The sequence below is a fragment of the Ailuropoda melanoleuca genome, chromosome 8 (genome assembly GCF_002007445.2).
Source record: "Ailuropoda melanoleuca isolate Jingjing chromosome 8, ASM200744v2, whole genome shotgun sequence".
Lineage (NCBI taxonomy): Eukaryota > Metazoa > Chordata > Mammalia > Carnivora > Ursidae > Ailuropoda > Ailuropoda melanoleuca.
The window spans coordinates 72,822,236-72,847,272 of record NC_048225.1 but is presented as its reverse complement, the minus strand read 5'-3'; the positions used below and the strand labels follow the sequence as shown (position 1 = coordinate 72,847,272).

Genomic DNA, 25,037 nt, shown 5'->3' with positions numbered 1-25,037 from the left:
AAACTATAGTCATCAAGGGACTAAAGACAAGTAAAGACAGTAAATACAGACACATAGGGGCACCTGGGTGGCTCAGTTGTTAAGCGTCTGCCTTCGGCTCAGGTCGTGATCCCAGGGTCCAGGCATCGAGGCCCGCATCGGGCTCCCTGCTCAGTAAGAAGCCTGCTTCTCCCTCTCCCACTCCCCCTGCTTGTGCTCCCTCTGTCGCTGTGTCTGTCAAATGAATAAAATCTTTAAAAAAAAAAAAAAAAAAAAGGACAGACACATAAACCAATGGCATAAAGAGCCCAGAGATAAAACCTCACATACGTGGTCAAACGATCTTTGACAAGGCTGCCAAGACCATTCAATAGTGAAAGGGCAGTCTTTTCAATAAATGGTGCTAAGAAAGCCAGATAATCACAAGCAAAAGAATGAAGTTGAATCTTTACTTAATACAGTATAATAATTAACTAAAAACGGATCAAAGACCTAATTATAAGACATAAAACTATAAAGATCCTGGAAGAAAACATAGGGGGAAATTTCAAAACATGAGATTAGGTAATGATACTAACATATTTAATACCACTGAACTATACATGTGAAAAATGGTTCAGATGATAAATTTTATGTTATGAATATTTCACAATTTTTTAAAATAGCAATTTCTTTAATAGTGGGTGATAAAACTCTAAAGACTGGTCAACTAAAACATTTGACAAGGGAGTCAAGAGTACTCAATGGAGAGTTTCCTCAATAAATGCTGAGGGCCACCAGGTGGCTCAGTCGGTTGGGCATCTGACTCCTGACTTCAGCTCAGGTCATGATCTCAGGGTCGTGAGATCAAGTTCCACATCAAGCTCCGTGCTCAGCGCAGAGTCTGCTAAGGTTTCTCTCTCCCTCTGACCCTCCCCGCACCCACTCGCTCTCTGAAATAAATAAGTAAATCTTTAAATAAATAAATAAATGGTGCTGAGGAAACTGGATATTTACATGAAAAAGAATGAAACTAGACCGCTATCTTAACCATTCACCACTCACAAAAATTAACTTGCAATGGATTAAAAGAATTAAATGTAAGATCTGAACATAGGAAAAAAGCTCCTTGACACAGGTCCTAGCAATGATTTTTCAGATACAACACCTAAACCACAAGCCAACAAATTCAAAAATAAACAGGGAGGACTACATCAAACTAAACTAAAAAGCTTCTGCACAAAAAAAAAAAAAAAAAAAAAAAAAAAAAAAAAAAAAAAATTTTTTAAAAAAAAAAAAAAAAAAAAAAAAAAAACAACAACAACAAAATGAAAAGGTAACCTATGGAATAGGAGAAAATATTTGCACATCATATATCTGATAAAGGGTTAATAGCCAAATCTATAAAGAACTCAATAGCAAAACCACAAGTAATCCAATTAAAAATCCAATTAAAAAGTAACCTAATTAAAAATCCAATTAAAAATTTTTAAAATTTCAATAAAAAGCCAGTTTCCAACGATATTCAAATGGCCGACAGGTACATGAAAAGATAATTCAACATCACTAATTGTTAGGGAAATTTAAATCAAAACCACAATGAGGTATCACTGCACGTCTATTAAAATGGGTATGATCAAAAAGAAAAGAAATCACATGTTGGCATGGATGTGGAAAATGGGGAACCTTGGGTGCTGCTGATGGGCATGTGAACTCACGCAGCCACTCTAGAAAACAGTATGGAGTTTCCTCAAAAAACTAAACATGGAATTACCTTATGACCCAGTAATTCCACTTGTGGGAATGAAAACCCCAGCAAACAGAAGCCCTGTCAGAGAAGTATCTGCACCCCGTGTTCACTGCAGCATTATTTACAACAGCCAAGATACGGAAACAACCTAAGTGTCCATCAATGGGCAAACAGAGAAAGATAACACGGTATGTAGACACAAGACAATACTATTCAGCCACTGAATGAAAATCATGCCATTTACGACATGAATGGGCCTTGAGGACACCGTGCTAAGTGAAACAAGTCAAAGACAAATGCTGTATGTCGCACATATATGTGGAATCTAAAAACAAGGAAATCAGATCTGTGGTTGCCAGAGGTGGCCGTGGGAGGTGGGAGGAGGAACAGTCAGAAGCTACAATCTTTCAGTTATAAGTAAGTATGGAGGACGTAACGTACAACATGATGACTCCAGTTAACACTGCAGGATGGCAGAGGTGAACAGTGCCGAGAGCGTAAATCTAAAAGTTCTCATCACAAGGAGAAAAAACATTTTTTCCTTTTTTTTTTTTTTTTTTGGTATCTATATGAGATGACGGATGTTAACTAAACTTATTGTGGTAATCGTCTTGCAATATATGTAAGTCAAATCATGGTGCTATACACCTTAAGCTTATACAGTTCTGTATGTCAATTACATCTCAATAAAATCAAAAGGAAAAAAGAACTCTGAAGGAAAACAAGGCAGTGGCTACAATGCCGGGACAGTGGTAATCTCTGTGACGGAGGGACACAGGAAGGAGGAACTGCACAGGAGCATCAGGGAACGCTGAGATGCTGCCAACCGTCTATTTCTTGACCTGGGCGGTGGTGATGCCATCACTCTGAAATAATTCATTGAGCCGTCCATTTTCGTGTTTTCCATTTTATTTTGTTTTATTTTTTAATGTTTAAGATACACAAAATTTTTAAAACTGAATGGAAAAGTCAGTTGAATCCACATTATAATTCACATGTCTCTCTCAATAATGGATAGAAGTATACAAACTCAGTATGGTTAGAACCTGAACAACACTGTCAACCAATCTGGCATTTTTAGAACATTCCACTCAACTGCTGAATACACTTCTTTTCAAATACACATGGGACATCTACCAAGACAGACTATATGCAGGGCCTAAAACAATTCCCAATAAAAGTTAAAAGGTTTATAATCATTTAGAATATGTTCTCTGGGGGCGTCTGGGTGGCTCAGTGGGTGAAGTGCCTGCCTTCGGCTCAGGTCATGATCCCAGGGTCCTGGGATGGAGCCGAGAACAACGGGGAGTCTGCTTCTCCCTCTCCCTCTGTCCCTCCCCGCCCCAGCTCATGCTCTCTCCCTCCCTAATAAATTCTTAAAAATAATAATAATTAAGAAAAGAATATGTTCTCTGACTACAACAGAATTAAATTATAAACCAATAATAGGTATCTGGAAAATCCCCAAATGTTTGAAAATTAAACACACATCCAAGTAATCAATGGGTCAAAGAAGAAATCACAAGGAAATGAACTATTTTGAACTAGGCCAGGCCATGTTTGGGAGGGGTAAGGGGTTTTTTTTTTTTTTTTTTTTTTAGAAGGGAGGGAGGGGGGGGGGGGGGGGGGGGGGGGGGGGGGGGGGAGAGGCAGGAGAGGGGAGGAGGTGGTGAGGGAGGAGGTGGTGAAGCCAGAGGCAGGGGGAGAGGGAAGCCAGAGGAAGAGGGAAGGGAAGGCAGCAGGCTGGTAAGTTGGGACTGAGGAGGTAGTCCAGAGGTGGATGGTAGTAAACAGTAAAAAAGGAAAAAAAAGAAAATATTCTGAACTTTATTAAAATGAAAACATAACATATTAAAATTTGTGAGATGCAACATGCTCAGAAGGAAATTTACAGTATTAAACTATATTAGAAAACAAAGACCTAAAATCAATTATTTAAGCTCCTACCTTAAAAAGCTAGAAGAGTTAAGTTAAACCCAAAGTAAATATAAGAAAAGAAATAATAAAGGTAAGAAAAGAAACCAATTAAATTAAAGAAAAAAGACAATCAATAGTGAAAAGCAATGAAACTGAAGCATGGTTTATTATAAAATGTAACACATCATAAAAGTGCACATACACAAAAAACATACTGTAATGATTTACCAGAGTGAACAACTTGTAAGTACCACCTGATCAAGAAATGGGACAGGGGCCCAGGGGTGGCTCAGCCGGTAAAGTATCCGACTCTTGATTTCGCCTCAAGTCATGATCTCAGGGTCGTGGGATCAAGCCCCATGTCAGGCTCTGCACTGAGCATGGAGCCTGCTTGAGATTCTCACTTTCTCTCCCTCTGCCCCTCACCATCCACTCGAGCTCTCTCAAAAAAAAAAAAAAAAAAAAAAAAAAAAGAGAAAAGAAAAAAGAGAAACAAATAGGACGACCAGCACCCAGAGTCTCACTCCACATTGTGTCCCTCATCTATCACTAACCTCTCCGTACCTCAAAGTCATCACTATCCTAACTTTATGCAAATAACATCCTAGTTTTCATTATAATTTTACCACCTAAGAATGCATCTTTAGTCTAGAGCTGGACTTTACCTGTTTTTTTAACTTACATGATAATACAGTATATATTACATGTGTTTCTTGGCCATTCATATACTTTTGTTAAATGTCTTTTCAAATCTTTTCAACTAGTTTGTCTTTGAAATAATCAATAAAACCATAAACACCAAACCAGACTGACCAAAATAAAGCAAGGAGACACAAATTACCAGTATCAACAGAGAAAGAACAGTCATAAGTATAAATCTTGGAACATTAAAAGAATACAGAAGTATTATGAACAACTTTATACTAATTTGACAACCCAGTTTATGCAGGGACTAAACTGGTGTGCAGGAATACTCCAAAATAAAAGCATTTGACATTTCTTACCTTCAAAAATCTTCAAAACTTAGGCCCTGTTATCCCCACATCACTGGAAAGAGAGGACTACATATCAATTTAGCTCAAAAACAACTTTAAGTGCTTACAATGCATGCTCATACTACGAATGCAAAATAAGGACATGGTCTTTTCTTGTAGTTTACAATCTTCATTTAGTGACTCCTGGGAAGACAAACGTGAATAAGAGACAATACCAGATTTATTAAAGATCATAATTCTATCATTTATTGGAAAAGGAAACAAAAAGCAAAACAGGAAAAATTAAGAACAATTTTATGATGTCTTGGGGGAAAAAACAGCTTAATTGCCAGCAAAATTCTTTCTCTTTGAAATGCATCAGTAAAAAGAAAACATTTGTTGTATGAAATAGAATCTCAAGGTAGGAAAAGGAGCACACAAGAATATATTTTTGGCTATAAAAAACTCAGTTATGCAATCACCAGCATTCAAAATTAGCTGAATATCTCTATACAATTACAAAAATTGATCATGTTTTAACAAAGTGTTTTAAAAGCTCATCATATTAGAACAGGCACAATGTTCTGAAGGCATGTAAATTCTCCATGGGCTTTTGAACAGCTTTATCCCCAACTTCACAATCAGAATTTACAAAAGCAGCAGCAGAACAGAGTTGAGAGGATTTCACATTTTTCCTTTCCTTGTTCAAAGAGGCTACGTCAAGCAAACATAATGAAAAAGGCAAAATAAACACTTCTCATAGCAGAAAGACCACAAAACTGAATGCAAACTATGCTTCTTCTCTAGGATATTTTACAAACACAAGATTCGCTTGTGCTTAGAATAAGGCTCATTACCGGCAGTATGGAAGTTCGACAGAGAACAGCACTCTGTCCAGGAACCAGTCTTCCTTTGGTCGTTAGGATACCTCACAAGGACGTGAGGCCCAGGCAGCCCGCTTGTATCAGGGAATGTCTGTGATATATTGGGTTTTTCGTACTATTTATTACACGTAGTAATGTTAGCTTGTTGTAAACACAAACCTCAGCATGAGCTGTTACAACGCTGTGGACTGACACTTCATTTCAAATAGCCATGTGTGGTCCCCAAGACGACAATACAGCCCCTGCCTACAAACTCAACAGCCTCTGCTTTCGGCTCACCCCACCCAGAGAACACGTTCTGTGCGTTTCTAAGCCCATTATCAGCCTATGGGTTCCTGTTAGGAAGAATGGAATTGTACGTGGTCAATGTAGTTCGCAAAGGCTGGGCTGCTGCCGTTTGCCTCGCTGGGCTCTGCTCACAAGCTCCAGTGTGAGATCTCCACCCGAGGTTCCTGAGGCCTTTCCTTGCAACAGAAACCCGAGCAACCCACAACAAAGCTTAGGTGTACCAGGGACTTCGGAGTGTCACCTATGCCTTTGGGGTAGAACTGGAAATAGCCCAAAATGGAACGAAACAGCCTATCTTGAGGGAACTGGGATCAAATAAACTGCACAACACTTTTTCTCTTTACTTGACTGAAAATGCTGAAGACCTCAGAATTTCAAAAAATTCATAAACTATGAATTAGAAGGTACTTTAAAGTCACATGATTTAACTTCCCAACTGTTGAAATAAGAATTTCCAAAAAATCAAAAATTCTAAATCTAAATTCTTTTGTTAATATCTTATCAAGAATTTCAGATATAAATCTGTATTTAACTTCAGTTGCAGCTCTATTAGCTTTTTAAAAACTGCTATCTGCAAAAAACTACAGCACCCCTTAAAACATCCCCCCCAAAATCTTAAATTTTAAAATAAAAAAACTACACCAAAAATTGAGCAAACGTGGATTTTTTTTCCCCATTTATTTGCTGAAAATGAAGGCCAAGAATGGGTTGTGCATTTTTAACTAGGTTGTAATCCCGCAGCTGACTCCAGTCAGATGTCTGAGGGAAGAGAAGGTAAGGCAGGCCTGGTGTGGGCTGCCCCACAGAAAAGGGAATGCATAGCCACGGGCTGAGTTCAGTTTCCTAACTCACTCCCCCAAGTGTTACACTGCCACACTGGTCAGTCTCCTGGAGCTGTCAAAAGCGGAAGCAGCCAAACCAGTATCTCCCACAGCCATTTTTCATAAGTATACCCCACTTCTTTATCATCTTTCCCAATGCAAGTATCCAAAAGAAATTTATTTAGATGCACTTCATAATTTTACTTCCTGCTCCCTGAGCACACCCTGATTAGGGTGGGAAGGAGGTGATAGTCGGGGGACATCAAAGTCCCCATACAAGAATCATGGAGCGCTGAGATCATCAACCCAGTGGAAATGCTCCACGGGAGATGGTGTCCCACCTTCCCAGCAAACCTCCAGGGGGGCCTGGGCAGCAGCGGCCAGGGGCAGGGCCGCACACAGGATCTGGAAGCCAGAGTTGCCCGTGAGCACAGTCGGCAGAAGGGGAACCTCCTAGGTAGTGAGATGGGCGGCAGGGAGTCACACAGCAGGCTCTGAGGGCCGGGAGACGGCTGTCTGGGCCTGGGGAGTAGCGCAGGGCCCAACACGGCACCCACAGAGGGAAGAGTGCTTGGGGCACTGCTCACATGCAGTTGGGGGCACCCCCTCACCTCCAGAGAGCACACTGCAGTGCAAGAGTCGCCTGAATGATTCCCTTCATTCCAAAAATGCAAAAATGCAACGACCTCTCCTTTCCCCAGCAGTGAACAGGCAGCAGGAGGGGGCTGCAGGAAACCAAGACCACTGCCAGCCTGCCAGCCGCAGGGTCTGAACCCTAACCCCCCACTCTCTTGCCCACAAGGGTCCTTGCAACCAGGGCTGTTGCCTGGTAACAGCTTCCAGCGGATTTAACATGGATTTCTTCCTCCCAACGTGTGGCAGGCAAAAACAAGTACAGAAAAGCAAAGGGTGAGGTGGCAGAGGGGAAATGCACAAGTCCGGAAGGTTCTGAACGGCAGGATCATCCAAAAGCTGCTCTCAGTGTCCTGCCTGGAGCTGTCTGTGCAAACTGGCCAGAGGCCCCATGTTAGGACAAAGCGGGCACTTTAACGTGAGAACCACCGCCCTCTACTGGTGAGATCTGGAGGGACCCCTACCCTCTCTGAGGCTGTGCCTTCTCTTCAGCAAAGGAAACAGGATGACCACCGGCAAAGTCACCGTGGAGACCATGATCTGGCCACTCCGCTGTGCTGGACACATAATGCCAGATACATACTTTTTAGAGAAGTTAATGGTCAGAAACATTCACCTGCCACCTTAAAAGGTCATCGGTTACTGCTGGGACCTAGGAATAATGCCTTCCTTTTACTGAGTATCACCTACGTGCACTGGGCTCCAACCTATGCACCTGACACACAGCTCACCCATGGACAATGATCCAGCAGGAACTGCTATCTCTGTTGTTTTTAGACGGCGCAGCCAGAGCTTAAGTAGCTTGTTCAACCTGACACCAGTGTGTGACCGAGCCACAGCTCACACCCAGAACCGTGTGCCGTCGAAGCCCACATCCAGGACTATGCCACACAGCCCTGTTGACATCTCAAAAGGCACCCCGACCTCATGTCCCATGAAGTCAAGTCCACACATGGCAAAGGGCCAGCCTTCTAGTTACTCCAGGTTGGCTGGAGCTCGTAGAGACAGGCTAGCCTCACATCAGCTCTTAAGAGAGGAAACGATGGACACTCCTGACCTCCTCTGGGCCCCTTCCTAGAGCGCTTCTAATTCTGAGCTATCTCCTAGGGGCGCCTCAAATGTGAAAGAACTCCGCACAACCTAGAGGGTAGCACATAATTTCCTTCCTGGCTGAAGGCAGATTAGGAACCTCAGGATAAGCCTGGGTGCCCTCCGTAACCTAGAGAGGACCCGGTGACACTGCCTCCTCACTGTGGCCTTATCGGACCTGCTCACTGCTCCCCCCGCTCAGAGGAAAAGGCTAGCCGGTGCAAGGTCTCAGCTGCAACAGGAGAAAGCATTTAGCAGTTGGCCACAAGCAAGGAGATGACACGTGGACCACAGCCTCTGGTCTGGAGGTTCCACGCAAGAACCCAAGTGCACCAGCTAAACCTGGGGAAAGAACAGAAAGGCAACCCCAGAGAGATTTCACTTGTGGGCTTGCTTGAGAGGCCCCGCAATGCCAAGACCTCTGGCAATCAAGACAGGGCATTTATGCTGGTCAGGCAGCAAGGACGAGCTACAAGGGCACACAAACGAACGACGGAGATCCTACAGAACCAGCAGGAAGCACCCCAAAAGGGAAACTGCTCAGGAGACAGTGCAGTGATATAGAGAGACTGGGGCCAGAAAAGGTACAGGCTTGGCTGATGTGAACAAGCAGAACAGTTAGAAGCGGCGCCCCCAGAGCCACCCTGGGAAACACAGGGGCACAGAGGGGACTGAAGCTGGGGTGCCCCAGCTCTGGACCTAGTTCTGCACCAACCGTGGCTTTGGGGGAATCTGCTAACCTCTCTGGGCCTGATGTCCTTTGACTGCCCAGGGAGACAACCATCACCGCTTCGTCACAAGGCTCTCGTGAGGACCAGACAGGGTCCTGGGCACACAGCACCGTGTGTGGTGAGACGGGGGTGTGATGGAACTTCCCTACTGTCCACCACGTCCGGCCTCAGTGTCTGCAGCTCGGGCTCAAGGGCAAACACTGTTTAAAGGTCACCAGGCAGGCAGGCCTCCTTCCTGCGGGCCCCACAGTGGGGCTCTGTCTTCCTACCCACTCCCCCCTGGCCCCGTTCCAGGGGAGAAAGGAAAATAGAATCAGTTTAAAAGCAACATTTAAATAATGAAGAAAAAAAAATAGAGTAGAAAGCAATACTTTTCACCTCCTGTCAGGTCTTGCGCAAAAGCAAACCGTGTCTGTTCTGTCAACACCCTGTTCCCAGTCTAGTTCCAGGAAGTCATGAGAAAAGCTACGTGGAGAGGGAGAAAGAAAGAAAACCCCAAGACAAGAGTGTGCACTGAGTGTCAGAAGATCCATTCCATCGTCAGGTGTGCAGTCAGAAGAACAACAAAGCCAACGTTCAGATTTAAAAACAACACATATCACCAAACAGTGCTCCTTTTCCACGTCACTCCACGACCAGGCTCTCCACGGGCTTGTGTGCAGCTGTCGGGGGGCAGACCCCAGAGCAGAAGCAGGTCCACGCTGGCTGAGGCAAGGGGTAGTGGTCTCCATGCTGATGGCAAGTCCACAAAGTCCCCGTTGACCCCAAAACTCTGACCCTTATGGCCATACCCCTGCCAGCTGATGGGGCCGCCTGTCGTCACCTGGGCAGCACTGGCTCCCGAGGCTGCCCTGCGGCTGCTTAACAAGGTCTTTATTTAGGAGATTTCGGGGGACACCATCTAAAGAGGAAACAGGTGCATGAGGAATAGCCTACCCCATAAAATACAGAACCCACCTCTCGTACTGTGCTATAGACATTTGGGTTTGGAAACACAACACTGCCTCCCAAAGCAGCCCTCAGACGTTCAGATCACAAGGAACACATTGCTGCAAGAGAAAAGGCACGCGTCTGTAAGACAGAGGTTTAGAAGGTATTTACAAAACTGTCCACCAGCTTCCGTCCACGGCGCCTTCCACAGCCTTGCACAACTGACCGTGTGCTATGCAAGACAGACAGCAAAACACTTCTTCACAGCATCCCTAGGAGGAAAACACACAAACATCAATGGGAGATCATCACCCCAAAGGCCCCTGTAGATTTCCTGGGCACAGAGTAGCATCCTACGGAGCAGAGAGCACCCAGACCGTGGGACCCACCTGGCATCAAACATCAGCTTCAACGTTAGTACTCTTGTGGGCACGTGATTTGTCTTACTGAGTTCCAAATTCCCCATCTGTAAAACGGGATGTCCCACTTACCCTAAAGACCAATTGCAGAAACTAATACAGCGAATAAAGTAAGTATCAAATAACTGGTAGCTATTCATAATACCCAAAGGAAGGGACCAGAAGAGAGCAGAGGTTATCAGAAACCAAGAACAGAGGACTAGGCACTTTAATGTCAACCAGAATCACCAGATGCACTGGAAACATGAGATCCAGTCGTCACTCGGGCCTTTCTTCACCCTAAGCGAACAGCAGGAACTTGCTAAGGGACAACTTGCAGGAGCTCCCGAGCACAGGGGACTCTCTCGAGTGACTGAGTACTTCTTAACCCACCGTGTTAGGCCTGTCCCAGGCGCTTACTCCCTAGAATTCACTGTACAGCATGCAAGGAAAGAGTGGGTGCTCAATCACCAACCCATCCAAGCAAGCACGGCCATCTGAGGCACCACGTGTGGCTGCTACGAGGGCTTCCCACCCCTACTCTGTCTCTCTGCTCTCAGCTGCACTTGCGCCAAGGATCCGGGGAGGTCACGGAGGGAGGGAAAGATAAGTGAATGCATTTTTGCATGAGCAGGCATGGTGCTTTAATAGTAAGATAATTCTAGGACAGCATTTTTTCTTAAGATTATTTTTTAATTTTTATTTATTTATTTATTATTTATTTTATTTATTTATTTGACAGAGCGAGCAAGCACAAGTAGGCAGAATGGCAGGCAGAGGGAGAAGGAGAAGCAGACTCCCTGCTGAGCAGGGAGCCCTATGTGGGGCTCGATCCCAGGACCCTGGGTTCATGACCTGAGCTGAAGGCAGACACCTAACCGACTGAGCCACCCGGGCGCCCCTAGAGCAGCATTTCTTAAGATATGCTCTACCCTGTAGTCCCAGGAGATGTTCTGCACAAAAGGAGCTTTACGGCCAAATAAGAACCCTTGGGGCAGCTAACAACACTCACATCGAAGGACCTTGAAAGTTGTGTAACAAGGAACCCATCTAATTTTGCTTAACCCCTTCCCTAACTTATTTGACCATGGAACCCTGTTCTACCGTGTAACCACTATTCCTGTGGAACACTGTGGGAAAGGCGTAAGCTCTGTAAATGCCAATCCAGGCCAAGTCTGCAGCCCTGAAGAAGGGCACCAAGCAAGCCTGGCTTCATGGGTCGGAGACATGTGCAGTTTCACTGGGCCCCATACGTCAAAGGATCCGCATCTCGTTTAATGCTCTGTGATTGCCATCTCGAAATTCTCAATCATTCTTTAACAAGGAGCCCACATTTACGTTTTGCACTGGGCCCTGAAAATTATGGCACTGGTCCTGGCATGATGATACATTCAAATTGCTGGCAAACTGATAAATAGATCACTGGATGCTCAGGGATGATATGTTCTGGCTTATTTCACATAAAAACCTAGTTTCCCAAGACAGCTCTACCCATACTCTTCTCGGACAAGCCACCATCCCCCCAAACTGGCTGGGTCAGCAGAGTATTTCCCAGCTGTTATCCCCCTAGAACCTATTCCCAAGCCACACAGCCGCCTTTCTGTTCATGGGCTTGCGACCTTCTCATCTGACACTCCCCAGCGTCTTCAAATCACTGTCGGCAGCAGAGTCTAAGGCACAAGCCTGGTCCTCCGCCCCAGCTCCCATGCAATTTTTCATTTTCTCAATACAGCTAAAGGAAAGCTTCTTTTTAGCTAACAGGTATGACACAGATGTAATTAAACCACTGCCAGTTTTAAAACACGGCCAGTTTTGAGAGGCCCATCACTGAAAGTGCCAACTAAAGGAGGTGTGGAGGCCGGAAGGGGCCTCTGGGGATGACCTGGCCCAGCCCACTCTCCTTATCCCCGAGTCCTCTCAGGCCGTAGGCGTCTAGCGAACTGCCCAAGGTCACACCGCTAATTAGGAAACCCTGGTCCTCTGAGTTCTGGCCCTGCTGACTTTCCCTTCATAAACTCTTCTGGAACATTCTCATCAATGGGACAAAGAAAACAAGCGTGAGCTTGGATCCCTCCACCTCCTCCTCAGAAATACTAAAGTGATATCCACCTTTAAGATCTCTGCAAAGCCACAAGTTCACAAAGTCATTACGAGCACATATGCACTACATATCACAGGAAAATGTTCTGCCACCAGAACTGCGGTCCTGGGCCAAAGCCCATCATGCCTGTACCACGGCGGCGGGGGGGGGGGGGGGGGACAGGACCCTCAGCTTACTAATCCATAAAATAGGTATAGGACATTTACCTATTTGTCTGAAATAATTTTAATAAAGATAAAATAACATGTGCTCTCTGAAAGCACTCAAAACGAAAGGCCCTTTGCAAACACACCATCATCCCCAAGTGACAGAAGTCACGGTCCTAAACACAAGTTAGTCTTACCTTGCAAAGGGTATGAAGGAAAGGCTATACCTGCAATGAAAACAAAGAGATGAAATCAATGGAGGGAATCACTGGAAGGAATGGGCCCTGAGCTGTGAGGCACCTGCCCTGATGGGCCCAGACCCTCTCCTTCCTCAGCGTGGAGGGTACACGCACACACATGCACTCGCACACACACGTGAACACACACACACCGTGTCACACGTACGGGGGTGGGGGGAGTGTCATCAATGGTCAGAAGGGCAAAAGGCCAATGTGGTGGTGACCCTGTCACCTCAGCCTCACAGGGTCAGCAGATCCCACACATCGGGATGGCACAGAGCCCTATTCTGAAACGACACCAGGTAAAACCCAGATCAGCTATCCCCTAATATTTTACAAATTCTCAACAGAATGTAACTTCTATCCGACTGGGATAGTTTTCTGCTCTGCTTCTATTAATTTTAAAAGAAAAGAAAACAGAACAGAAAGAAAAAAAACCCACTACCAACTACGCTATGGCTAAAAATATAAGCAAGCTAGGATTCTTCGAGAACCCAAGCCCAAAGATATCTTGGGGGTCCCAGTTGGCTCAGGCCCCTCACCCAATGGAGGCCCATGCAGGGAGGAGGCCACAACCCTAAAGGACCAGCCCTGAGAAAAACACAAGTCGGTGCTGGAGGGGAGACTGCCATTTGCTCGAGCCCCTATGAATGCTAAACCTCTGAAAAACTGCCTTCAAATTCAGTCTATAGGGGAAAAAAAAAAAAGGCATGTACATGTGGGTACCAATTCCATCCCGTGGGGGAAAAAAAAGAGATATAAATATAAGCCATCAAACCAGGCCTTTTGGTACCTACTCCCAGAACATGTACGTCATTAAGATCAGGCCATCATTCCTCTTACATTCCCCATGCGCAGAAACTCCCTTGTGAACACCGTAAATGCCAAAAAGCATTTGGGAAGTGTGTTTATTCGAAAGTCCAAAATGACGAGAGGGAGTGATGGGCGCGCAGCCTGCAGCCTCAAGCCCCATTTCTACCACACAGGAGTACAGCTGATCCTTGGAGGCTTTAAAACGTGCAGTCCTCTCTCCTCTGCACTAGAGAGAACACTTTTTTCCGAGGCAGATCAGCACATCTGTCTCATCCCTTCACAAAGTCTGGAAGGATGGCAGCAACACCTCAGCAGCCGTCAGTCGACTGCATGCCTGCCAGCACCACTCTCACTCTGCGGGTCTGGAAAGGCCGGGAACCGACAGCCCCCCCCCCGCCCCCCGAATGCGGTCTCCAGCGCCCTCTCACTCTGCGGGCCTCTTGAGCTACAATTCCGTGGTCTTGCCAACGGCCTGCAGCGCACCTGCCCATCGTGCTGCCCAGGGCCACGTGGTGTCATTTCGTCACTCACCGCCCCTCATCTCCGGCTCACAATCCCCTCTTTGTGCTTCGGCTAAATCATCCGTCCCCTCACAAATGCAGCTCATCGCTTCTTACCCCTCGCCTGCCTTCAACATCAATCTGACTCACAAGCCTCTTTCTACCAGGCCCCGTAACACGTCCCCGTCCTCCTACTGGACAGAAGTGACTGAATACCATTTATAACATCTCAAAATCAACCATGAGCCCCGCAAAAAGGAAACACTGCCGCAGGCAAACAGCGTCCCCTGACCACCCAAGACCACTGATGCCATCTATCGGCTCGGGGCTGAGGCCACAGACTTCCACTCTGGAGTCTGATTTCACTCGCATCGTGGAGAATTCTGAAACTGAGAAGTTTCTATGTTTTTCTGTCCTCCTACCCACACCACGTGGGATTGATCTCCTTCAGCTGCAGTAGTCACACAGCGACGTGGAGAAGACTATTTACAGCATCACTTACCACGTCAGGGCCAAGGCCTGCAAGATGCAGAAGATGAGCGCGAGCCCCTTGTTGCGCCACTGCAAGAAAAAGGGACGGTCACTGCGCCGCCTGCGGCAAGAGGCACAAGGCAAAAAGGTTCAAGAAAAGTAAAACACACGCTTACCCAGAAGGCAGAACACAGGGTAAGTACAAAACACAACTAGAGAGAGAGGAAAAACATTAATTAATACAGTGACAACATGGAGAGAAAGGCTTCGCCATTCCTGGCAAACTTGGCAATACTTATCTCTATGCAGTCACCAGATGCTGTGCTGACCACAGCAACCAAAGGTACCCTTCCTCTCGGAAGCACTGGACCCGCGCGAGCACCGTGTTTGGCCGAAGAGTTAAAATCCCGATGAAATGAAACTGGCCAATAAGAACAGATGTAGATGAAAAAGAAATGGATCCTCTTCGACTTTCAAATTTTCCCAAATTCTCTGTCCAGAAGACAAAATCACATCTCTGGTCCACCCCTCACCCCTCAATCTTTTCATTCAAACGCACTAAAGTAGGTCAAACGCACGGCTCTGTATTTGAACCCCTGCCAAAAACACCTGTGTCTGAAGCAGAAAACACAAGCAGGGATGAAGGGTAACGTGAGACATCGGGTGGTCGGCTATTTGTTTACATGGCACCTAACACTTCCCCGGAGTCCTTTCCTAGAAAGTTCTTCCTACAAGAGAGATGTCCAGACCATCTACACCCAGGGCTGGCCAAGAACAGCGGCACTCGAGCTGCCGGTCATGCCCGTCCTCTCTGTCCTTCTGTAACGTAACTACTCAATAAACATGGCCCAAGTACGTTCTCCGTGGCCAGCATTGGGCCAATGCTCTGAAAGGACATGCAATCGACAGCAAACACAGACCGGGTCTTAGAGAACTCACCGATTTGAACAAGTGACATGGACAGAAATGAAACTAAAAATAAAAGCACACTGATCAAGTCCCAAATGTTGCAATAAAGGTAATTTTAACAGAAGGCCAGTGAATGTGGTCTGGAATGATTCTAACGGTCACACAGAAGACAGCAGCTCAGAGGAGGAAGAGGCATTCGAATCAACGGGACAGGAAGATGTGATTAGCTGAAGGCACTGCTGTCCGAGCAGGGAACAGAGGTGAGAGGCCACAAGGACAGCAGACCCACATCAGAAATTCGGATGAAAACAAAACACAATGGCAGTCAGATAATGCTTTAGGAAGAGCGCGCTCGCTCTAGGAGACCAGCCGCCCACTCCAGAGAGCGGAGCCCGTGTTTCTGAGTCCTTTCCTTCAAGCTCTGCCTGTGTGTGGCTTCCCCGGTCACCAGGGGGACCTCACGCACATCAGTTTGGCTACAGTGACCAGCCCGCTGGGGATGCGGAGCCGGCAGAACCTGAACACCAGCTGAAACACCAGGGGGTAACGACCAGACACAGAACTCCCCCTCTGCCGCGGTGTCTCCAGGCATCGGGGGCAAGTCAAGACGAAAGGAAAAGAAAAGAGGGTTTGAGGCTGAAGACGCAGAAAACTGCACACAGCAGAAACAAAAAGTCCCGTTTCCCAAGTGCGGCTAAAAGGCAGGCCTTACCAGCACCATGACAGTTGCAATCAGACGTGTGGGCTCGAACATTCGCTTCAGCTGCTTCATCGGCCCCATGAGGAAGACAGTGCTGAGAGGCAAACGTACACAAGCCATTCAGACCAGACCCGCCCCGGGCACGGCCCGCCGCCTCCCCATCGCCTCCCCACGATCACCCACGGGGAGCACAGCAATGATGGCAGCTGACATCGGAGAAGTTCTTGCTACCTGCCAACTGCTGTGCCTACGGGCCTTCTCACTTAATCCTCCAACAACCTATGGGGCTGACGACAGGAATCGTCATGGTTCCTCTGCAGATCAGGAAACCGAAGCCCCAAAGGGTCTGCTACCTGTCCAGGGCTCCCCAGCTCCTCCGGCTCTGGTGCATGGAGGTCTGACTCCAGACCACCAGCTCAGAGGACCCCTCTCTCTCAGAGGTGCTACGTTGCCTCCTTAACAATCTACCCACGGAGGGGCACCTGAGTGGCTCAGCTGGTAGTCTCTGCCTTAGGCTCAGGTCACGATCGCAGGGTCCTGCGATCAAGCCCCACATCCGGCTCTCTCCTCAGCGGGGAGCCTGGCTTCTCCCTCTCCCTCTGCCTGCCGCTCCCCCTGCTTGTGCACTCTCTCTCTGGCAAATGAATAAATAAAATCTTAAAAAAAAAAAAATCTACCCATGGAAATAAACAAATCAAAGACGCAGATAATTTTAAAAAGAAAAACGGACACCTGACAGGTTTAGGTTGCTGATATTAAAAAGGAAAGCACTTCACTTTCTGTCATAGTCTCCAGAGAATAATTCTACTGATCGTATCATCTACGATTTGTTCAGTGTTTGCTAAATGCCAGACAGGACATACCTGACCTCATTCCATCGCTCAGCAGCTCTAAGTTAGGTGTTATTACACTTATTTATTTCAGAGATGAGAAAATGAAGCTCAGAAAGGTTAATTTACTTATCCACAATCACACAGCTAGGAACTTAAACAGCCAGCATTCAAACCCACATGTACTGGATCCAAAGCTCCGAAAGACATCCCTCGTGCACTTTCAGTGTGAATGGAACTCGAGAGGGAGATGTGAGAGACAGTAACCCAAGGAGACCCTCACACCGAACCCACAAGTTAGGTCTGTCATGTCTCTAGATTACAAGTTAGGTCTGTCATGTCTCTAGATTACTACAGAAATGCCCCATGTGGCATCACCTCAGCAGTAGCCTGTAACAGCCAGGGTTTTAACATTAGCTACCAGGTGTTTGGCAAAAACAGAAATTTAAAAAATAAGTCTCTCTCTCTTTAAAGTACCACTCAGTTTCAACCTGAATTCATGGCTGCACTCTTAGCCAACACTGAACAAGAAGCAAGAGCCAAGGCTGGCCTTAAAAATTAAATGCAGCATATACACAAAAATATAACAGATTATAGGGGCTCCTGGGTGGCTTGGTAGCTTAAGCGTCTGCCTTCGGCTCAGGTCATGATCTCAGTGTCCTGGGATCAACCCCCACATCAGGCTCCCTGCTCAGCGGGGAGTCTGCTTCTCCCTCTCCCTCTGCCTGCCACTCCCCCTGCTTGTACTCCCTCCCTCCTTCCCTCTGTCAAATAAATAAATAAAATCTTTAAAAAAAAAATAGAAGATTACAGGGAAAGCCATAAACTCCTAGACACACCCTGGAAATAATCATTTGCTCCCTTTATCACTTCTGAAGGCAGTGCTTTGAAGAGTCGATCCTATCAGGGTTTGTGAAATAGTTCTCCTGAAACACACTCCTGTATTTAAGCTCTATTTACAGACTCAACATTAACCCTACACTGCCTGCCCAAAGCAAAACCCTCCAAAAGTTAGTAGTTGAGAGGCTTTAGAGGCAAAATGAGACATCTCTGAGAGCCAGCATTTTACTATCATAAGCATTCAAAAATTAAGTGTTTAGAAGGTAGCCAGAGTTGTGTACTCAGTCACTGGGTTAACATTCCCAGCCAAAAACAGAGTCAGGTTGTGGGACAATCAGGGACAGGTGAGGCAGAGGTAGAGCCCTTGTCAGGTGGCTTAGAGACCTGTAACAAGTCAGAGTCCCATATGAAAGAAGAGGTCATTGATTCTGGGTGGGAGTGGGAAGAGGTAATGAGGAGACATTTCATAGGAGTGGTGACTTTTGAGCCAAGTCCTGAAAAATGAGCAAGAATTCACCAAGATGTGGGGGGGAGGACACAAAGAGGGAGATACAGATGGGGAGCATTCCAGGCAGAGAAATCAGTCCCAGAAGAGGCACACAGACGGTTGAGGAAATGCAAAGGCAGCTTGGCTGAGGAGTGGAACTGGGTAAAGCCACATCGCGAAGGACCTCTCCTGCACGCATGCACCTGTGGCAGAAACGAGGCACCGCTAAAGAGAGTGAGCCAGAGCTGTAACCGAACGGCTACAGCTCTGCAGAAACTGGCCTAGAGGGACACGAAGGAGACAGAGAAGCCAGCAGAGGAATGCTGCAGCAGTTCAGATGGAAGGGATATGAGCCAGGGCTAAGAGCAGCTCACGTATCGCCATCTCTAGAAAGCCCTCCTGGCCCCCTGGGTCAGATCAGGCAGCTGGCCCTCCCTTACTGAGCACCTCTTTCCCCATGCCCTGTTATGTTATCAGTTCCCATGTCTGTCTGCCTGGCCGACCAGTGAGCTCCATCACGTAGGAACCAAACTATACTCATGAGCGCTCAGAGCCCAGCCCAGGGTGTGATCAAGGCTTAGTCATTGAGTACGGGAGTCCATCACTCAGTCAGGGACAGGAAGGGGTCAGCACCAAACCGTGGTGAGTAATAACAGGGGCCGGGGCTTGGACACCCAGAACTCTGAGGCCACTGACTGAGCTACAAGAGAAGGCAGAGGGGGAGGAAAGGTCACAGAGTTCAGGTTCCAGGGGGCCATATAGGCAGAAGTCAGGCCAGCACTCCCAGCTGGGAGCAAGACTGCTGCCGTCAGCACACAGTGTGGCTGAAGCGTGAACTGCACTTGACCTGGGCCATCTGTGCACCTGCAGCATGCAAAACGGGCTGCCCACATCTGGGAGGCACTCCATTAGCTGCCCGGCGCTCATGAGCCAAGGGCCAGGTCTGAGATGGTCCTACGCTGGCAGAAGAAGAACACGTCTTGCCGGCAGCCTCTGGCCAGGCGAGCCCTTCTAAAATCCCCACTCAGTCTTCCGGCAACAGCAGGCCAGGGTGCAGAGAGGGCTGCGCTGTCAAGCCTGAAGAAATCATTCAACCACTGCGTGCCACGGTCCCCTCATATATAAAATCACAACGGTAACTTTATCCCAGGAGATTTCAAAAATAAACTAAGATGGGGCCCCTGGGTGGCTCAGTCGGTTAAGTGTCTGCCTTTGGCTCAGGTCATGATCTCAGGGTCCTGGGATCGAGCCCCCATGCTGGGCTCCCTGCTCAGTGAGAAGTCTGTTTCTCCCTCTCCCTCTGCCCTTCCCCCCATGCTCTGTCTCTGTCTCTCACTCTCTCAAATAAATAAATAAAATCTTTAAAAAAATAAAAATTAAAAAAATAAACTAAGATATAAAAATACTGGGGTGCCTGGGTGGCTCAGTCAATTAAATGTCCAATTCTTGATTTTGGTCATGATCTCAGGGTTGTGGGATCAAGCCCTGTGTTAGGCTCTGCACTCACCCCGAGTCTGCTTGCCTTCCCCCCACCCCTCACTCGCCCTCTCTCTCAAATAAATTATTTATTATTTACTTATTTATTTGAGAGAGAGAGAGTGTGTGTACAAGCAAGGGGAGGGGCAGAGGGAGAGTAAGAAAGCAGACTCCCTGCTGAATGGACAGCCTGCCACAGGGCAGGACCAGGACCCCGAGATCACGACCTGAGCCAAGGTCAGACGCTTAACTGACTGAGCCACCGAGGCACCCCAATAAATAAAATCTTTAAAAAAAAAAAAAAAGATACTAAAATATTTGGAAGTGATAGAATATGGATGGGATGTATATATTTTTTTGGATATGATGTATTTTAACTACCTGTTTTCTCACCAAATCCTTAAAACTATTAAGGCATCCTCCTTCACCTCCCCCAAGCACAATCCACACCCATTTTCCCATCTAGTGACTGGCTACGGTTAAATTAAACAAAAAAAAAAACAAAAAACAACTGTTACCTTCCAATTGATGCGATGTTACCCAAGGTATAAAACACTGCGAAGAGGTATAGTCCCTTCCTGGGCACCCAGAGCAGGAGAGTTCCCTGGAAGATAAAGCACAGGGAGTCTGCGCGGGGAGGAACCCCTCCTGCCACAGTCACACAGCCAAGACCAGTCCCCTCCTGCCCTCCTCAGCACTTCCCTTTCCTCTCTCTCTCATCCATGCATGTCATGAAGAGCAAAAGAGAAAAGGAGGTGGACAAAAGGAAAAAGACAGAGGTTAGGACAGGGTGGGGAAGAGACAGGGGGAGGGCAGGACAGCTTACCAGCAGCGAGCAGACAATTCCAGCAGCAAAACATGTGATGAAGCCCTTTATTCTGGTAGCCCAGCTTAAAGAAGAGGCCTCAACAACCTGAAATTTTTAAAAAACGGATTACACACATGTATGTGCACGTTTGAGCACCAAAAACAAGGGAAGCATGTCATTAGACTGAGTGTGTGTCTGTCCTGCGGAAGGCACGAACTAAGAACCCGACGCACTCGTAGCTGCAGGAGCCCTCCTGAGTCACGGAACCCGGCTCCTTATCCACCCACGGATCTCGTCTCCAGCAGCCGAAAAGAGGTTACCGAGCCTCCAGGTGGGCATCCCCAGAGGTGGCAACTCCCCGCCTGCAGCACAAACCATTTCACACGCAGCACGGCAAGGCAGCAGACCCTGGAGTAGCCAAGCCCTTACCACAGCCCGGGCTGGACAAGCACAACCGGAAAGGCACGAGCTCCGCCGGGCAGGGGCCCAGGAAATGGGGGCCAGTCGGGGGCCAGCCCTCAGGCGGCTGGCTCCACCGGGCACGGTCTCCTACATGGACCAGCCCAACTCGGCAGTAGCTACTCCCGCCTGCATCTCTGAGAGCCCAAAGGACTGAGGCTCCCATCTGGGTCAGGCGCTCAGCTCCATCTATTCAGGCCCTGCTTCCGGGCGCTGGCCATCAGCCAAGTCACCCAAGTGTGAGACAAATCTAGGTAGTTCATTACGCCCAACTCATCCAACTCTCTGCTACCCTAATTAATCCCTCCCAAGAGTAAAGCTCCGAGGACGCCAAGATTTCCAAATACAACTCTGCTCAAATGGGAGCCTGCAAGGAGCTCCCAAGGGCTTCTCCCCCATGTCAAAGAGGACAGTCCAGAACTTACACCAGAGACCTTCCTAGTCCGTCCACGTCATGAAAGGGGCCACAGCTGTTCCCAGCTGGAGACAGGCAGCTGCCACTGAGACCAAAGGTCCTGCCTCCTGCCCAACCAACCCAATGTATTCACACCAGGCTCACCGTGCGCGGCCAGCACCCTCTCCCTCCAGCAGCGGGGGAAAGCTGCCAGTAACAGTTCCGCCCCCTGATGAAGGAAGGTGGTGGCAGAAGCTGCAACGGTCACTGGATTGGCAACTCCTTCAGCAATGACTGCTCCCAGCTCAGGGACCTGTTTTCAGCCCTGTCTCCAAACTTCCTGTCAAACCAGAAGCCTGGAGAGAAGGACCAGCGGCTCTCCCAGGTGTGGCCAGCATTGCTACAGAATGGCTTAATTTCCATTCAGGAGAAAGGCAGTATTAAGGGCAGGTTATCAAAAGGATTTTCCTCCTACCGCATATATTCACACATTTATTTTTTTTATTTTAGAGGGGGAGAGATTCTTAAGCAGGCTCCACACCCAGCACAGAACCCAGCATGGGACTTGATCTCACAACCCTGTGATCATGACCTGAGCCGAAATCAAGAGTGGGACACTTAACCGACTGAGCCACCCACGCGCCCCTGTTGACACATATTTAAAGTGGGCTCATGACACTGCAATCCCCCACCACACACACAGCACTTGCAGAAACACCGGGCACCATGTGACACTGCACAGAATGGCGCCATCAGGGCTGGTAACGAGCAGCGGGAACAGGGTGTCAGGACCTGACAGATGGACCACCTGGTTCCACGCTAAGGAAAACCCCACCTCCCAAATGAGTCACGTGACACTCTGTTACCAAGGCACTGGCAGCCCCGACAATCGGGTCAGCCTTCTGCCTAACATGTCCAACCTCCCCCCAAGAAGAAATCAGAAGACACCACTCTTCCTACTAGGGCAAGAAACAAAGAACGTACTTTGCCAGGTAGGAAAAAAGAAGTGAGCTACACGCGGGGAGAAAAGCGAGGCAGCAGAACCAGACTGGATTTGTGGCTTGAGCACTGGGTGGCATCAACAGGGAGATCTTAAGAGAGTCAACCTTTTTTTTTTTTTAAAGAGGATAACCCATAAGGTTAAGTGTCAAGTGTGAGCTGGCCTTGGCATTTAGAGAACCAAATGGAACAGTGAGGTTCCAGTCCTCATAAAAATCAAACTCACGAGGGGCGCCTGGGTGGCACAGCGGTTGGGCGTCTGCCTTCGGCTCAGGGCATGATCCCTGCGTTGTGGGATCGAGCCCCACATCAGGCTCTTCAGCTATGAGCCTGCTTCTTCCTCTCCCACTCCCCCTGCTTGTGTTCCCTCTCTCACTGGCTGTCTCTCTCTGTCAAATAAATAAATAATAAAATCTTTAAAAAAAAAAAAATCAAACTCACGGACAGGAGGAAGCAGTTCTTTCTGGTTTCTTCCTTCAGAAAGGAAAGTGACACGTTGGTTCTACAAGTCTCTCAAGCTGAATTTCCACCCAAATGTCACCCTGTTTGGCAAAAGGGGGGAGGGGGGCAGATAACTTTTCATCACTGTGTCTTCCCACTGTGTCAGTGCACTTCTTTTACACTCTTGGTCACACCAAGAGGAAACTACTGTTCCACTGCTTCTAACCGGACTCAGTGAAAGCTAAGCCCTTCTTTTTGCCAATTTATAAAAAAGAACTCAGTTGATAGAAAACGGCTTTCTAGATTCATGGCCGCTGGAAACTGTGCTGGGGCACTTTCTGGAAATTAGAGTAGCTAAAATAGTACCTGGATAGAATTTACAGGCGATCTGCACACAAACTGTCTGACTGGCGGTTAGGAACAAAGGTCCCTTTGACTCTGGGTTGTGGAGAGAAGAAAGGTTCTCGCCAGAATGAAGTAAAGCTAAGAATTGTTTGAGGAAACAGGCCTAGTAACCAGAAGAAGGTGAGAAAGGGATACTGTTTCATACCTGTGCTTTCAGACCAGTACCTAACTCATTCCTTGCTCATCCCTGGAATCCTCTATGAAAAAAATAAAACCTATATTTTAAGAAAGAAGCCCACTAAAACTGAAGGTTGAAGGCATACTTATGAAGGTGAGGTATCAATTAAAAACCTCGTCATGAGGCTATTGGTGATTAGGCAATGCCACGTAGTTTTTATACCTAGTTTCATACGTAGGAGAAACAGAACTAGTCATGCTTTTATTGTTTACATTAAAAGAATAAAAATTTGAAAAGCACTCACTTATAGTGACCTCTGACAACTTAATTTAACTTGAAGAGCCCATAAGGCCACATAGTCCAACTTACCACACAAAACAGAAATTTCAGCACACAATTCTCCAGCTTTGCCAGCTTCAAAGCCATGGGAAATGTGAAGCAATCAAGTCAATACCAACAATTTAAATGAGGCCCGAATTTGTAAAGAGCCAAAAACAATCCTGAAAATGAATTCAGCCAGCTACAAGATGTTTCCCAGGAGTCTGGGACTCAGGAAATGGCATACAATGATGTATGAAAACAGGAATCTCACACTCACAAAGAGGAAACGGACAACACTACTTCGGAACCAGAGAGCAGCACCTACTCTTTTTAAAACAGATTTAGGGGGCGCCTGGGTGGCACAGCGGTTAAGCGTCTGCCCTCGGCTCAGGGCGTGATCCCCGCGTTATGGGATGGGGCCCCACATCAGGCTCTTCCGCTATGAGCCTGCTTCTTCCTCTCCCACTCCCCCTGCTTGTGTTCCCTCTCTCGCTGGCTGTCTCTATCTCTGTCAAATAAATAAATAAAATCTTAAAAAAAAAAAAAAACAGATTTAGGACATGGCTGATCTTACAACAACACTTTAAAGCCCCTCATTGTGTCCAATGCAGGCATGCACCATTTTAGGTCAAAACAAACTCACCATTTACATCTTCAATCTACATTTATCATTCACTCTTAAGGGTCTGCTTCACGATTATTATCTAAATGTATATCTACATCATCTTGCTGACAGCACTCCTCTCCCAAGAGTCTTTAGGATAATGAAGTGTCTCCCTCTTGAACCCTAGCTGCTCGTAAAAGCGTGATGACAGTCCAGAGGGCATAATGCTTTTAGATACGCATGACTGTCAACTACCCGAGTTTTCTTAGGCAGGGTCTGGGGTTTCAGTTGATAGTTCGTAACAGAACCCAGAAATCGGAAACAAAAAATTCATGAAATTACTCCTGAGCCTTGACCAATTAATAAAGGCAACCAATTAAAAAGAACCCACAGAGTTGTTTTGAAATGTCATAAATAAATAAACTCCAAATCCTGTAATACTCAATTCCAATTCCTATGGTGTTGCTTCTTCAAAGTGAGGATTCAGAGAGTAAGCCTGGCAGTTCTGAGATTTCACGGAGCGGGTGGAGGTTTCAGTATCAACAAAACGCAGAAAAACAATCAGCAAACTCAACAGTGGGTGAAAGCAGCATGCGGAGAACC

At 47.0% G+C, this 25,037-nt stretch overlaps 1 protein-coding gene across 4 annotated transcripts; it reads right to left on the bottom strand.

The window, feature by feature from the left end:
- Positions 1–4,843: 4,843 nt before the first annotated feature.
- On the bottom strand, positions 4,844–24,494 carry SFT2D2 (SFT2 domain containing 2). Of its 4 annotated transcripts, XR_002141544.2 has the most exons (9): positions 24,474–24,493; positions 20,712–20,798; positions 20,404–20,489; positions 16,265–16,346; positions 14,820–14,855; positions 14,675–14,733; positions 12,818–12,847; positions 10,147–10,247; positions 4,844–9,946 (listed from the first exon to the last, which is right to left on the bottom strand). XR_002141544.2 is itself a non-coding variant. In XM_019793590.2 (8 exons), exons 1-8 carry the CDS (start codon positions 24,474–24,476, stop codon positions 10,208–10,210), a joined length of 423 nt encoding a protein of 140 aa, XP_019649149.1. In that variant the 5' UTR covers positions 24,477–24,492; the 3' UTR covers positions 4,844–10,207. The 4 variants fall into 4 exon arrangements, 3 of the variants coding, with proteins under 3 accessions (XP_019649149.1, XP_034522582.1, XP_019649151.1); XM_019793590.2 differs by having other exon boundaries at positions 4,844–10,247; positions 24,474–24,492; XM_034666691.1 differs by lacking the exon at positions 14,820–14,855 and having other exon boundaries at positions 4,844–10,247.
- Between the last annotated feature and the right edge of the window lie 543 nt (positions 24,495–25,037).

Excerpts from the sequence above, each read along its gene's own strand:
- SFT2D2 (XM_019793590.2), bottom strand. Across the intron at positions 14,856-16,264 it reads TTGCAACTGTCATGGTGCTG|TTGTGTTTTGTACTTACCCT; the intron begins GTAAGGCCTGCC and ends CTCTCTCTCTAG. Across the intron at positions 12,848-14,674 it reads CAGGCCTTGGCCCTGACGTG|GTATAGCCTTTCCTTCATAC; the intron begins GTAAGTGATGCT and ends TTTTCATTGCAG.